Source organism: Parasteatoda tepidariorum, chromosome 12 (assembly GCF_982258835.1).
Source record: "Parasteatoda tepidariorum strain Cologne lab strain chromosome 12, Ptep-v5.0, whole genome shotgun sequence".
Classification (NCBI taxonomy): Eukaryota; Metazoa; Arthropoda; class Arachnida; order Araneae; family Theridiidae; genus Parasteatoda; species Parasteatoda tepidariorum.
The window spans coordinates 57,532,045-57,549,204 of record NC_141766.1 but is presented as its reverse complement, the minus strand read 5'-3'; the positions used below and the strand labels follow the sequence as shown (position 1 = coordinate 57,549,204).

The window sequence follows — 17,160 nt, the reverse complement described above, 5'->3', positions numbered from 1 at the left end:
AATTTACAGCAGGGGTTCTTTTTTAAATCTATTCAACACATCCCGAAAACGTTTTTCAAAGAGATTTTAACCCCTGATGAAACTGAAGATTTACAAGCATGAGACACCCTATGGATTTTACATTTCTCTGTCCTCTGGTCATCACCAAAGATCTATCTCTGCCTGAAGAGGTTCCCTGATTAATTGCCTTTTTAGAACGACTACAATCTTGTAATGTGATAGGAAGAGGAGGAACAAATTCTTTTCTCTTTGCTTGTGGTAGTGAAAAAATAAAGAAAATAAAAATTTATTCAGGGATCATGGATTCTCTGCATTCTGGTCTTTCTCTTATCTTTTCTTGTTTAAGAATGGGGGACTTCTTCAAAAGAAAGAGTAAAGTTACAGTGGGATGCACTATGGGAGGTCTCACTTTCCTTTAGATAAGGAGAAAAAGTTTCTTTACATTTCTCACCCACTTTTGAACATCCTAAAATTCGTTCGTTCGTCTTTCATTTTCTTTTAGTCTCTTATATTTTTACTCAATTTTTTCATATAGATAAATATTTTAAATTTAAGGATTCAGCTTCTTTATTATAGTTTAATTTTAACGTATGGTATTTTCAAATATACATAAATAATATCAAATAATCCAAGTCGAAAGCATTTTTTTAAGTAAATTATTTTAAACTGAAATGAATATCAAAGTAAACTATTCTAAATAAAAATCAATAAATATTTTTAGGATTTCTTTTCTGTTCTTATTATTGAAAAGTACATGGTTTTAAATAAATGCGTTATGCATTGCCGAGGAAGAAGAAATTTGATATATCGATATATTTACTACTCAAAAGCTATAACATCATACATAGCACAGGCTATATAAACTATATTAATATTAATTAGTTAATTATTATATTAATTAGTTAATTATTTTATTTTTATGTATAACCATGATTGTGCGTTCTAAAATAATCACACTATCACTTATATACAAAACTCACTTTCTGTTGTTAATTTTCACAAACATGAAATTAAAGTGAAGCAGCATGTAACGGTTTAATTATAAATTAAGTTTATTATTAATTCAGAACTTTAAATTGTTTTACATTAAACACATTAAATGTATAGAATATTTTTGATTGATTATTATGAATAAAATAATAATGTAAAATAAACTTAACACTACGTTTTTCAAAGGAGTGGAAGCAAACCGATTTTGACACAAAAAGCGAAATAGTTGAATTAATAATAATAATAAATGCGGTAGATAATAAGAAATCTTTTATTAATTCATGGAGAACTGTCTCAGGTTTCTCAACATTCTAGGAGATAGAAAAAAAAGAGTTGTTTGTTATTTTTATTAATTACTAATTTCGTTTATATACTGAATTAACCTTTTGTATTCTCCATAAAAATTGGTTAAAGTTCGATATTTTTTTTTTTTACGTGAATATTAACTTGACACCCGCAGTGAAAATATTTTTATTAAAAATTTAAAAAGCATATTCGAAAACATTACGTAACACCCGGAAAGTTTGAAAATAAAATTAGGTTATATTTAATAGATTTGAAAGGCAATTTTTAAAATGAATTTTTAAAAATGAAATACCAGGAATTATATTAATTTTCCTCTAAAATCGAAGAATATTTGATTAGTCTTAAAAAACATTCACAGAGTTAATTGAAAAATTTTGATTTCCACCAGATTCTCTGCAAAAAGTGTTAAATTTTGCAGTTATAAAAATTTATTTATTTTTGTAAACTTTAGTTTTCCTTAAGAAAAATATTTTATTTATTTATATTGATCTTCTTAATTATATTTAAGGAGCATCCAAAAATATAAGTACTTAGGGCCTCTGAGGTTCTTAATCCGGCCCTGGCGATAACTTAAATTCTTTCTATTACAGCTTTGACTTGTTGTGAAGCAATGATAAGCTACATTTTCGAAAATTTTAAATGCATCTGAAATTATATATGTGGTTAAAAGACTTTTAGTAAAAGGATTTTGATGAAAATTAAATGGGAATTATTTAAGAAATTTTCTAAAATTAAAAATATTTTAATTGGAATGTATCAAAAAGTTAGCAACGAGAGTAATAATTATTAAAAATTAAGCATTATTCTTTAAATTATGATTTTATAATTAAAATTTTGTTTTTGCCGAAATCGTCGTAAATATAACAGCAGAAAGGACAAAGATATTTTTTTCAGTTACTTATTTTAGTATTTAACGTGAATGTATTCATGAACATTAACAAATTATATTTAACCTGAATTGTTTGACGCTTGTCACCTACTTTGTTTTACGATTAGCGGTTCCCTTTCATACTTCACTCTCCCAGTGACAAAAAGAGTCCCTCAAAAGACGATGTCTTCTTTTCGAGCCCACTTGAAATGGTTAAATGTTGTATACTTGATTTTAATTCGCCCTCTAACTAACTCTCTCTCTCTCTCTCTCTCTGTATATATATATATATATATATATATATATATATATATATATATATATATATATATATATATATATATATATATATATATATATATATATATATATATATATATATATATATATATATATGAATTTAAAAAAAACACTTAATAAAATTTTTAAGTAAAAAAAATCGTTGATGTTGATCGATTTTGCGCCTTTTTGAAATAATGCGCCCATGGCATTCGCCATACTTGCCATACCCTAGATACGCCACTGAGTACATAGTTTGCCTAAAAATTTCAGATATCAAATTCAATAGATAAACAATAGATTAAGTTGAAAACAAATTTAATTTTAATAAAAAAGTAGTTATCTATTGTAAGTTAACCATTAAGAACAATGATTTCTTAAAACTTTTGATTTCTGAATAAAGGACAATGAAAATTATAATTTTTTCCACTACAATTTAAAATTAACTTTAAAAACTATTAAATCAAATTAAAATTTGCAATTTTCAAATAAGATTTGACAAGAATTAATAAAAACAGAATCACAAAAAAAAAATCTTTAAAAGATTAGAATTGCATAAAAGTTTCATTATTACCAAAGAAATTCACAATTTACAGTTAAAATTTCAATTGAGAACAAAAAATATTAACATATTAAAAAAACTTCTTATATTTTAAGATAATTAAAAGCTTTAATAAAATTGTAGGGGAAACTTCAAAAGGTTCATAACTAACTCATATCTTCCATCAAAAAAAATAAAGTGAAATATTTTCATTATTTCAAATTTACCTATTTTAAGGAAAAAAAATTTCTTACAGAATTTTCAATCCATATTGAGATATAATAATTTCTAGCAATACTTTTCCATTCTTGTGGTGGTTAAATTTTCATAAAATTCTAAAACTCACTAGAAAATTTTGTTATTTTGGGTTGCCTCCATATACAAAAGCCTTATATATTATACCAACTTCTAGCAATACTTTTTCATTGTTCTGGTGGTAAAATTTTCACATAGTTCTCAAACTCACTAAGAAATTTTATTTGTTATTTTAGATTGCTCCCACATACAAAAGCCTTATTAATTTATTTATTTTATAATTTAAGATTAGACAGCAAACCTTGCCAGCAATATTATTTATAAAAAATATATTTCCTGCAGTAAATCATATTGTTACCAGCAACTAAGATTCTTAGTTGCTGGTCAAATTATATTGCTTTAAGAAATATAATTTGACTGAGTTTTTATTTTCCTTTTCAAAATAACTCAATTTTGTGTAAATCATAATTAATACAAACTGTATGTTTCTTAATATCAAACAAAAATTGTTCAATATATTAATAAAAAGCTGGAAATAAAATACTGAAAAAGTTGCAAGCATTTAAAATGAAATATTTTTAGTAAAAAATAGTTGATAAATTTTATGTATAATAAAAGCTGAGCTTACCCCTTCAATAATTTCACTTGATAAGGTATTTGTAATTTATATTGATTATTTTTCGATTTAATAACAATTTTTCCACAACACTGCTTCGTATGCAATGCTCTAGAAGCTATAAAAATAGAAAAGTATCAGTAAATAGAAAAGTATCAGTAAATAGAAAGTATCAATCACAGTATTAATAAAACGAATGTATAATTGCTTTCAAAAATATAACTTAACCTTTTCCAGGGCCTTTGATAAGTTATCATACCTGCATATTGGGTTCAACCAGAGATTTGTAACACTTTCAACTAAGAATAGGGGAAGAAATCTTCTCCACAGTTTAGAGAGAGAATGAAACTACTGAGGGATGCATCCTATTGTTTTGGTCGCTATATGAGGTCTCACTTTCTTTAAAATAAGGGGTGAAAAGGTTCTTTACATTTCCCATCTACTTTTGAGCATATATCCCAAGTTTGAATACTCATTTGTTCATCTTTCCATTCTTATACTAAACTAAACTCAGTGGCGCGATAGCCCATCTCAGTTTTCTTGACCTTTGGGCTCTGGGGTGCTAGAGCAGACATTCCGGTTGGGTGGTCAGCCTAACTCGGAACCCCCAGTGTTTAGTTCTTAAGCATGCTTGGTACTCATTTTATCGACCCACTGAAGGGATGAAAGGCTGAGTCAAACTTTCACAGCTTAAGGATCGAACCACGGACCTGTGGCATGATATCGCGAAGCACTACCACTCAGCCACCGGGCGTCTTCCGTTCTTATAGTCAGTTGCAATCTTTGATGGGTTTTTTTTTTCATACAATGTTCAATTTGTGCGTTATTTTTCATATTTAATAGAAAACAGAAAAAAAATTTAACTAAAAAGAGAAAAAGTTCAAATTTGCTGTAATTTTATATAACAACAAGATAGCAAAAAGCCAATATTTGAATTTAAATTTTACATCTTTTCTAGCAATAACTTAAATCTCCTCTATCATAGCTCTGAATTATTGTAAAACAATGACAACTTACATTTAAAAAAAATTTATATCCATTTTAAAATAAACATTTGGTTAAGACTTCTTGAAAAAGACTTGAAAAAAAAAAAAAACTAAATGTGAATTGTTTAATAAATTTACTAAAATTACAAAGATATTTTTTGAAATAAATCAATCAGATATTAATAAAGAGAAAAATAATAACAAACATTAAAAACTTTATATAACTTTAGACAATATTTTATAGTTTGTTTTGACAAAATCCTTGTAAATATATAATTGATATAAAACTTAAAGGCAGGAAAGAAATTTTTTTATTATTTTTCATTTATTTTTAGTATTGAGCATAAATATATTTATGGACATTCAGAAATTATTTTCAATCAGAATTGTGTGTGGATGAACTTGAAAACAACAACATGGAAAAAATTTCACATGGAGCTAATGGTGAACATAAGAATGTGTTTTGAAAATTACTATAGCATAGAACAGGCAAGTCACTTACAAAGGGTTGGTAGTGGAATTTTTTTTTCTTCGCTGAATCTAATCAAACCACTAAAGGAGATTTCCCATGTTTTTCAAGTTATGTAAAAGCATCGGAAATTTCCTCGGTTGGCTATCCTATCATTCTTATCTACAGTGGTCTTAGAGGTAGTGTACGGAGTTAAGAAAAGCAGTGGGAAGATAAAATTGTTTCACCCTCGTTACCAACTTTATTTTTGTGATCAGCACTTCTCTTTTATAGTCCCCACCCAGTAGTCGCAGAGAGAGCCGCTTAGCAGACCAATATACTTTCTTACCGAGCCCTTGTGAAAAGGTAAATTTACAAAGATATAAAGTTGTTATTGGTTAAGAATACAGCAAACAATTTTTCATAACAAAATATCTTAAATAAAAAAAATTTTAAAAAATTATGCTTTAAAAAATGAAGTCAAAATAAATATACATAAAATGCCATTTGGAAATTTAATTGGCGTTTCTTTAACAGCAGAAAAACCTAAAAAATTATATTTCAGTTGAGACAATATTTTGAAAACTTACAAAAAAGAGAAAAATTGCTAATGAAAATTCTAATAAGTAAAATTTCTACTAACGGTTAAATGTGATTGTAGCTATTTGAGTACTGAATACGGTATCTGGTGGTATCTTAGCAGGAACAAATTTCACATCTACAGCTTCATTGACTGGAGTAGCAATTACATTCTGAAAAAATAATTTCAATGCTAAAATATAGTAACAGAATACATTTCATATTCAATATATATTAATATAAATTCTCAGTAAAAAAAAACATGTTTTTATAAAAAAATAAGTAAATAAATTACATACAACGATATGAACATGTTTTTGTCCAGAATTAAGTAATGAAAGAGTTAATGTTTTAGCTTCATCTTGACTTCTTAGAACTCCAAAATCAAGAACTTCAATGGGACAGTATATACCTGGAGCTAAAAACAAATTATAAAATTAAATGAAATTAAAAAAATTACAAAACAAACATATTTTAGTGATTTAAAAAAAAACTTACATGAAGTCACATCAACTTCAACAGGTAATAATAAATAATCTTGACCAGAACAGTTTGTCCTTATTCGAATAAAAGCTGTGTGATTTTTCTCTGTGCGTGCAATAAAATTTGCTTTAATAATGGGTTTTGTTTCATATGGTGGAATTTCCTGTAATTATAAAAATAAAAAAATATACAAAAAATCAATAAATTTAAAAAAAAACACAGAAAAAAGAAATTGGTAAGAAAATTTTTTATTACTTGAATTAATCATTAAACAAAACTGTCTTGAAAAGAACTACATAAAATAAAAATTTAAGAACCATAGCTACATAAACATATAATATAAAAACACAACAATTATACTAATTAAGAATCATTAATAAATAAATTCCACTCTGAAATCTTACCCAAAGAGACTTTGGAGCTTCATTCTCTCCCTCAGGCAATTCTAAATGTAGATCTCCACCACTCGAGTACATTTCTGTCAGCTATAAATAAATATATTATTTAGGAAATCTTGGATAAATTTACAAAAAGAAATAAAAACAATCATTATTATTAGGTTTTTATTAACAATGACAACCAGCAACAACCAATATTGCATTAAAATATAATGAGGAAAATTTCATTGAAATTTGCCAAAATTTAATGATAATTTATCACAGCTGTTATATAAGACATCAAGATGAATTTGTAAAACTTTCAATATTTAAGTTGAAATAATACTCAGAAAATAAAGCAATTATTTTCCACAGCATTGGTAATAATAGTCTTAACTGAGTTATTATTAACCTAACTAAAAATATATAAAAAAAATTTCAGAGCAAATGCAACATAAGCAACTAATTGATATTGCCTAATTTTTAACAATGATAGAGTTAATATGTTATTCATGTCTAAATTAATGCTACTGGGTATCTAAATCATGATTGTTCAACCTATACTACTCTGAAACTGTAATCCCACCCAGCTGTTAAAGATGAAAATGAAGATAAAACAATTTATAGTAATAATCTCCCTTTCACCTATATTTCAAAAATTATGTAACCCTATCTCCCCTAATCACTTACTGAGGACAGAAACACAAAACTTAATATCCTAACATAAAGCAAAAGCCTTTACAATAAATTAAACATACCTGTAATGTTGAACTATGAGGATTGTGCATGTAAATAATCGAAGAATAACTGCTATTTAAGGGCATTTTAACACCAACAAACGGCCTCAGCCTATAAGGGTTTGGAATTCCAACAGCAGACACCTGAAAAGTGAGAAATTAATGACTGAAAATTTTTATCAAATTTTCAAAAGAATTTCTGTCATAAATAACTTATTTAAAAAATAATACTAATGAAGAGAAGAGATGTAGTCAAGTGAAAAAATTTAGTAAAGCATGCATTTATTATGATATCAATTGAGAGAATAAACTGAAAATGATGTAACTATTGGAAATTTGACATATTGATAGCAAGTGTAATGTTTTTTTCCATGTTTGAGAAATTGGAAAAAAATCTTTTTTAATGATCGCAAAAACGCGAGTATCTCAACATGTCAGGATAAATAAAGTCAATTTTAAATATTTCAAACTTAACAAATAAATATTTTGGCCTATTTTCACTTTTGATAAATGAGTACAAAGCTTTTGATTTTTGGAAATTAATAAAACAATTTAAATTTATATTATCAAATGTAAGGGATAATTTGGCATTGTTTTTATTTTATTTTTTTCTTACACACTTTTTTACTTTAATACCAAATATAACTACTTAAACGACTTGACAAAAAACTAATAAAGTTTAAATTAAAAGCATTTAAATTAAATGCTAATTCAAAATCTTTAAAAAAAAAAAGACTGTTAAAAAAAGACTGAGGGGGTGAGGTTTTGCCATATGTTTCTCGATCCCGTGATATTGCCGGGCTGGAGTGTTCAGTAGTAACGCGCCAATAAGAATAAAACTAATTCATTTCTTTTGCAGGAAAACATTTTATTTCTCACTTTACACACCAGGTGGTAGTACCAGGATATTTTTAAGGTGATTGTAGATAATTAGTTTTATTTTAAACTAGATTTCAGCACTAATCAATTTTCAGGGATAAAAAAAAAGGCACTTTTATAACCGTTTTCTTGAAAATTAACCGCTTGGTAAGGGGTTAAGTTGGTGGTACACCTAACACAAATGAAAATGCATTAAAATTTAATTTAAAGAAATTTATTTTATATGCAAATATTATAATAAAATTGTTTTTACAGATAGAAATCAATGTAATTTATGATTAATTTAAAATCATATTTTATATATTATCAGTTTTTTTAAGTGTTTTTGAAATTTATGTTTGCTTCAAAAAGACAATCTGTGAAGAACTAAATACACATATAACTCAATTTGTACCAACCCATATTGTTATTGTTGCCATTTTCTTTTTGTTTATTATACATTAATAACAAAACTTCAAAAGCATTTTTCTTGGAGCTATATTTCAGTTCTGTCAAGTTTATACCTTGAACAAATCTTTACCCACTAATTGTGCCTTTAAAATTACATTATTTACAGAATTACTCAAAATATTTTCATTTTCTTGCACAATATTTCGATTATAAAAGATTTTTTGGGGATTCTGAACTTTTTTTAAGAAACGCACAATTTTTACATTAATTGGTAAACAAAAAATATCCTACATATTTCTCACTTATTAAACAGACAAAATCCGATGCCCCACATAACTCATCTGTCCACTGCCTTGATTGTCAAAGTTATATTTAATCAATAATTAACAAGAAAAATATAAAATGAAGTTTATAAATACACAAAAATTTTTGTTCCTACAAAAAAAACTTTTTATTTTCTAGCTATTAGAATGGCCTTATCCTTTAAAAAAAAATTGCGATAATAGTGCAGCAATGTTATATACACTATTACTTTTAAAACCTACATAATGAATTAGATTAAGTATAGGGTTCAATAGCACAAGAGCTAAAATCATCAATACTATGGCCAATTCAATTGAAATTTGATTGTCTAAGAAAGCTGATGAAATCAATTATATGAATTAAGCAAAGCAACTAACTATTACATAAAAAAGATGGTTATTTTTAGAATGCTTTTGGGGATTATAGGACCTGCTTAATAAGGTAAATTCCCAGAGTGGGTAGAGAGGCAAATTCCCATGCCTGTAATGTAAGTCACATGAAAAAGAAAAGATTGTTAGTATTACACAGAGTAGAACACAGTAAGTTGTTAAACTTTTATTACTTGAGTTTTTATCAGAGTATTTTAAATCAATTAATGCAGGATCATTACTTAAAAGTACATGATTCATCATAGCGAATTTAACAGGAATTATTCTTAATAAAATTATACCAAAAAAAGAGCGAAAAGACAATGTAAATATATGGCATAAAAAACTGCTTTAATTGGTTATGACATAATTTTTACCTGAAATTTAAAAGAGCCTAATGATGTATGAATAAATAATGTATCTTCAACTATGCCTTCCTCTCGAGCCAGTAATACTACATCAAAACTAGTATTCCCTCCAGGTGGAATAACCTATAAGAACAAAATGAAATCCAAACTGTCAGCATGTATTAATTACATTACTCATTATTTTTAATGAGAAAATTTTGGAAAACTATGATCAATGAGCAAATAAATACAAATAAGATATGAAATGAAAAATTAATTATTTTTGAGCCCCCTAGAAGAATGAACAGAAAGAGATCTCATAAAAAAGGAAAGAAAAGTTTAAAAGACCAAATACATATCTACAACAAATAATTCGCATAAATATACGTTAAATATTTAATAATTAAATTTATATAAGTTCCAAAAATATTTTTAAAAAACATTCATTTTTGCAAGTTTTAGATAATAGATAATAGTTTCAATACAGAAGAGATTAAAATCAAAATTTTCTTAACAAAATTGTGGTATAGTTTGTCTAAAGTATGAACCATTTGTTTGGACCAGTGGCCCTGGCCATAGTAACGAGGTATAACTATTTCAAGTATGGGTGTGGGGTCATTATTTAGCACAGGTTTTGAATCGCTCAGGTCGGGGAAAGAAAGGAAATCTTTCTTGAAGGGTCTACTGTGTTAGCCCTAAAGTAGAGAGAAGCTACCCTCTCTGAAATGAGCAACTCTTGTTTTCATAGTAGCAGACAACCTCAGACTTTGTAGCGGGGTGAGTTCTTACCATAGACGAACTATAGTTGATAAGTGCAATACAAAATTTTATTGTTCTGCCTTCAATTGACTTTGTATGAAATATATAAAAAATTATTTAACTTAAAGTGAAAAACTATAAATATAGTTATAGTTAAAATGTTACTGTGCTTGAAATAATTGTCAGCTTGATTAAATTAAGAATAAGTTTAAATATAAAACTTTTGAAATGAAAAACATTAGAATTTTTAACTTTGTATTCAAAAAAATTAAATAATAGTTATTTTCTTTTGATTGTTATTACTTTTCATGGCTTCTTTACAGGATGAATTCTGCTTCTGAAAAATTAATATTCTTTAAATATTTACAACTATTGCAATATAAATTTTTATATTAATACTTTTAAACTTATGCAACTTTGATTATTCTAAGTAATTTCACATTTAATCAAATAAATAAAAAAAATTTAGATTGCAATTAAGACTTAAATTATTATTGGCATGGTTGTTAAACCTGGTTCTGACATATTGCTTCATATTTTATACAACATTTGTTTTCAAGTTCCTAATTTTAAAAAATTCACGAATTTTAGTTTTATAATTTTTAAACAGTTGTAACATAAGAACTAATTGATCTGGAGAGTTGAATTTAATTTTTTTTATTAAGTTTTTGATGGCATTTTATAAAATATCTTTTTTTAACAGCTTCCCTTGCCAATTTTTTTGAAAAAAAAATACAAAAAATCAACATATTTTTTTTATTTCATTAATAAATACAAGGAACTAAAACAAAACATAATATACAAGTTTTAAGTTGAAATTTTAATTTGCTTATGTGTAAAAAATAATTAATTTACCATCAGTTTACTATCCCAAATTATCTCGGGCAAATGAAAAAAGTTAAATATTAGTCTTTGTATATGTTCACATCTTCATAATCTAAAAAATCATCTGCATTACTTTCACTTTCGCTCTTAAACGCCATTTTTTTTACTCTTTTTTCTATGTAAATTCATCAACCATCGTATATACAATTGTACAAAATACGTCTGCAGTCCCACAAATAGCTAAACTCCCAAACACAAATTGGCAAACTTCCTATCATAGCAGATTATTAATATTTTTTGTTTTGCTTCTGGCCGAATAAAAACTTGATAAAACAAAATGTATTGATGAATTCTGCCATGCCTGAGTTTACTCGGGATAATCAGGGAGAAGCAGTTAAAAACTTAAATTCTAAATTTTTAAAAAAATATATTTAATTTGACATTTTTTTAACGACATTTGAGGATGGTATTGATATAGGTTCATAAAGATAAAAATAATTTTAGTTCAACAATATATAAATCATGAAGTAACATGAATTCATTTCTTTTATACAAAAAATGTTATCAAAACACCACATAATATGGTTTTTATGGATTCATTTGCCGAAGTTACACTAAAAAAAATAATTTTTCTTTATTATTGCATCAGAATATCATTTTAAAACTTGGCACACACCTTGCTAAAAAAAGTTTCAAATATATATTTTTTTAGAAAATTAAAAATTAACTTATTGTATATTCTATAAAATTCCATTAAAAACTGAATAAAAGGACACTACATTTAACTTTTTAGAAATTGTGGACTTTCAAAAATTTAAAAATGCATTACTAGGAAACAAATGGATAAAAAAAAAATCTGAGACTTGATATTTTGCATACATTCTGTGAGTTATACCTATGAGCAAAAAATAAACTAAATACAAACTGTGTGCCATTTTGATCATTGGTAGATTAGTTATGAAATTACTCAACCATAACAAATTGGAAAAACTAAATAACTTCATTATTCACAGATACATATCAATTTTAAAAGTTTATAAAATTACAATTCCTTTTTACACATAAAACTGTTTATGTATATGAAATTTTAATGTAAGCTAGTAATAATTTCTTCAAATATTGAGTAATTGGTAGTTATGTAAAAGCATTGAGATAGGAAAAAATACATTTAAAATGCTAAACAGACATTTCTTAAAAATTGAATAGCCACATTTGTAAATAATTTCAAAGACATTTATATTATCAGATATAAGCTTAATACAGATACTCAAATTATGTGTATCAATTCTATGTGAATACCTGTCATTTACTTAATGCTGTTAAGATCTTTACACAAAATTTTACACACATTTATCTTACGTATATTGAATATTTTACTGAATGTTCACCATTGTACAACTATTTTACAGGTATTTATCTGACTTATATTGAATATTCATCAGATATGCAAAATTAGTCTGAATATTAACAAGATTGATGACAGAATTATTAATGTTAATTATTTGCACAATAAAAATGCCATTATTTATTCAAAGTAATTTTAGAGATACACCGTATTACTTCAAAAAACGGTGACAGATTTTCATCGTAAATATTGTAATAATTTTGTCAAGAATAACTTTATTTTTAGTGCTATCTTGTACACCTGAGAGATATTAAAAATAAATTGTATTAATACCAACTGAATATTTGAATTATTAAACAGGATAGTAAAATATTTATTATACATTTGCTAAGATCAGTAAAATATTGTACACATCAAATGTCAGACATTGGCAGAATATCACAAAAAGATATCTTCATATATCTTAAAATGACATTCATATGATTTTTTTAAAATGTCTAATTTATGACACTATATAAATTTGGAAAAAGATATTGGGAGAATATTGTCTCGGAAATTTTTTCAATATTATTAAAGATATCCATCAAATGTTACTCTACGACTCTTATGCAATCTGATTTTTTAGGCAATATAATATGAAGGAAAAAAATTTAAAAGAATATTCTTTTTGAGAAAATTTTCCACGTTTGTGTTACTTGGGTTTTAAACTCTTGAAAGTTTTGTTTTTATTTTCACAAAATGGTAGAAATAAGGATTAACTAAAGAAAAAGTTTTGCTGATAAAATTAAGATAAAGATCAAAAGCCTTTGTTATTTTATAGAAACTTAGCTAAGACATAATAGACAAATGTAAGTGTTTACAAAATCCTTTCGTTTATAGCTACATGCCAACTGTAATTACATATGTTTATAGTTACATGCAGGAAAGAACCAGCTCTGTAAAGAAATGAGGCTCATGTTAACACTTTGTTAGTAAACACTGACAAAGAGATTACAAGAGGAAGCACTGACACTGAATATAAAGGATTTAGATATGGATGTTCGAATGAAAAAAAATATAAGTATGGACACAATCATGGAATGGAAATTATTCTACCAATATAATGGCTGAGAGTGATAGAGCAGGAAGTGATTTCAGATTAGTTGCGTTTGTAAAAAAAAGGAGTTAAAATAATTGCATAATGCTTAAATTTGCTTTGAGGCATTCAAAAACTTTTATCACACTGAAAAACAATGAAACAATGAAAAACGATGAAATCTGAATTAAAATAATAAATGATTACAACATGAGATATTAAGAGTAGAATCATTTGAAGGAAACTTAGATTTTTCTTCTTTTTTAGCTATACAATCAAGGTGAAAAGTTTTGTAGAGTTAAATCTTCATTGACACGAGTCAAAAGTTTAACAAATTTTAAATTTAAAAATGAAGACAAGTTTAAACTTTATATTACATAAATTGACTAAATAGATTCTCATGAAACAAAATTGAGTAAAAAATTCATAATAATAAAGAAATATTCGATATAAAAACTAAACACTGTTCAATTTCACAATACCTTTAATAAAATTTACTTGAATTAAAATTAAGTAGTATCTAGTTTTCTAACTAAATTAATGATAAAAAAAAAACAATCAAAAGGTCTAGATCAACAGAAAACAAATAGTATTTCTTAAAAGAATTTATTTACTTTAAATGCGCTACATAATATGTTTTATCAATTACCATAACAGGTCAAAGAGAAAAAGCAATTCTGCTACATCAAACAACAAATTAAATAAAAAAAATAATCAATAGTAAGTTATATTAAATATAAAGTTTTAAACTGTAATTTCTCACAATGAACATAAATGGACTTAATCATTAATTGATATCAACTAGTGTTTACAGCTCAAGTTAATTTAAACATATCAGTTCTTTTTGACAATCAATATAAATTAATAATTTAAAAAAATAAAAAATTTTAAAAACTGTGAGGAACATAAAAAAAATTGAAAGAATAACAAAAACAAATTAGTCATTTTGAAAAACAAATATTACCACATATTTATTGAAATGTTTACTGATAACGGATTTTACTTTTGAAGATAAAATAAGTTCTAAATATATATTATAGTAAGATTTATAGCTTCTAAAATTCTTGAGATTTACCGCTTAATTCTAAGCTTTTGCAGATCAAAGATAAGTTTGAAGAGGATTGTCTCTTCTGTCCTCTATAATTAAAACTGTTTGGAAAATCTGTAAAGGTGTTTGTCTCAGTAAGGGTAGCTTCACTAGCTTAGAACCTACAGCCATTTATGTAAGAAAATTATTGCTGTTCTGATTTGTCAGATGATTTAGCGTTTAGAATTGCAATTTGAAGATTCAGTCATTTAATTTCTTATAATTCAGTTTTATTTGATTTTTGATGATATTGTGCTTATTATTACAAAGATACAATTGTTTACAATTCTGTTGGGTATCAGTGAATTTATAACATTGTACACACAGTTTTGCAGATATTCAAAATGAAAAAAAATTGGTCCCACCCCCTCAAAAAAAAAATTTCTGTATTTTTCTTTGATTTCCTGAATAAACCTGCATATGAAAATAATTATTATTGTGCACTTTTAAAAAGCGTGAAGTGGAGGGTAAAAAAAATGTAACAATTATACAACATAAATGAATTCAAAAGATTTTAAATTAATAAAATGATAAAAATTACCTTTTCTTGAAAAAATGAACAATGAGTATGTAAAGTATTTCCTGATATGGATAGCATATGAATACTTGTATCAGGGCTTAAATTTTGAACAATAACACGCTCCATATGAGGCATGCCAACAGGACTAAAATAAAATAAAAATAACAAATTATTATCAAGTTTCATTAGTAAAAAATAGCAAGAGATATTACTATTAAATTAACTACAATATTTTTTACTATATCAGTTCTGATGAGAAAGAAATATGTACCAATTTACATTTGTTAACATGGTTTGCATTCTTATTTTACTACTTAAGTTTTCATTTTTTTAATAAATCAGTAAAACTCTACTCATTTAAGTTAATTGAGATTATGGCATGTTGAATTGTTCAGATTATCTGAACTTCTGATAGGTTTTTGACACAATATTTTAAGCAAATTCAAGTTATTTTCCAATTGGCCAAAGCATGATTTACAAGCTCTTAATATTGAAATTATGATTTGAAATCAATGATTTGTGAAGCAATTACACATACTTGAGATATATTTAGATCATGCATTTTAATGATCAGTATTAAGATTAAAATCTACATAATCTTTGAATCATATTCTTGACCAAATGTTCCATTAAAACTTAAGTACATAAACTTTTTCCAAAACTGTCGAATTACATACTTTTGGCATCATCTACTTTGATTTTGCAACATAATATCTATATTTCTTATATGTTGTTATGAAAAAGTTGTACGAGTCATTATGTCTTGTGGATACATGGAATTAATGCATAATTCTACCTTTTCCAGATATTCGAATCATTATGGAGACATACTGAACTAGTACTAAATCTCATTTTAATGAAAAAAAGTTGAAAGAATAGTTCATGAAAAAAGAATTATTTTCTTGTTTATATGCATATATATATATATATACACAAGTTGTATATATAGATATGCATATAATATATACACACATATATATACATACTTCATATACATATATATACTGATGAAGGAATTTTTTTTAAGCATACTCATGTTACTTTTTCAGTATGTAAAAAATCCTGAAACTTTCATGAGCAAAATTTTGATATCAAGATAACAGTTTATGTACCATACTTGTTTAATAAATTACTTGCATGTTTGAACTAATATTAATAATTGAATTGACCAATGAAGAATATTACATCATTTTAGTAACTAGTTTAAGAAAAAACTTATTTCTTACAAGAATCATGGTATTGGATTTCGAAATTCTGTAAATATGACGCACAATAAAGAATGTTTAAATCGTGTGAATATAAATCGTAATGTGTAATTTTTAAAAAAAAGTATAAATACAGAAATCAATATTTGAATTAAACACGTGAATGAGAAATGTGATGGTGATTTCAAAAATGCATAAATACAAGTTGCAATATTCATTTTAAAAATGTCTAAAAAATCGAGATAGTGGACTTTTAAATCGCTTGAATACGAATCACGATGCGCAATTTTCAATCATGTAAATACGAAAATGGATGTTTGATATCACAAACGAATACGAATTCATACAATGTATGGATTCTTAATCCATACATTGGATTCTTAAAACGTATAAATGCCAATCAATATTAATTTTAAAAGTATGTAAATACAAATTGGGACAAGGGAGTTTTAAATTATGTGGATTATGGGTATGAATCATGATGGAGGATTTTTAAATCATGTGAATACAAGTTAAAATATGTAACTTTTCAATATTAAAATATGAAAATCAAATAATATGAAAATCAATGTTTATATAAAAATCATATGAA

The 17,160-nt window shown here is 25.7% G+C and overlaps 1 protein-coding gene across 1 annotated transcript in view; it reads right to left on the bottom strand.

The window, feature by feature from the left end:
- The window catches only part of Tmem131 (Transmembrane protein 131), a 92,361-nt gene that overhangs the window by 65,218 nt on the left and 9,983 nt on the right, over positions 1-17,160 (bottom strand). The window contains exons 5-12 of the mRNA XM_016070370.4: positions 15,385-15,508; positions 9,783-9,896; positions 7,487-7,609; positions 6,756-6,836; positions 6,367-6,514; positions 6,168-6,286; positions 5,933-6,041; positions 3,868-3,973 (exon numbers count right to left, since the gene is read on the bottom strand). Coding sequence (XP_015925856.2) covers positions 3,868-3,973; positions 5,933-6,041; positions 6,168-6,286; positions 6,367-6,514; positions 6,756-6,836; positions 7,487-7,609; positions 9,783-9,896; positions 15,385-15,508 — 924 coding nt within the window. The remainder of the gene's footprint in view (positions 1-3,867; positions 3,974-5,932; positions 6,042-6,167; positions 6,287-6,366; positions 6,515-6,755; positions 6,837-7,486; positions 7,610-9,782; positions 9,897-15,384; positions 15,509-17,160) is intronic.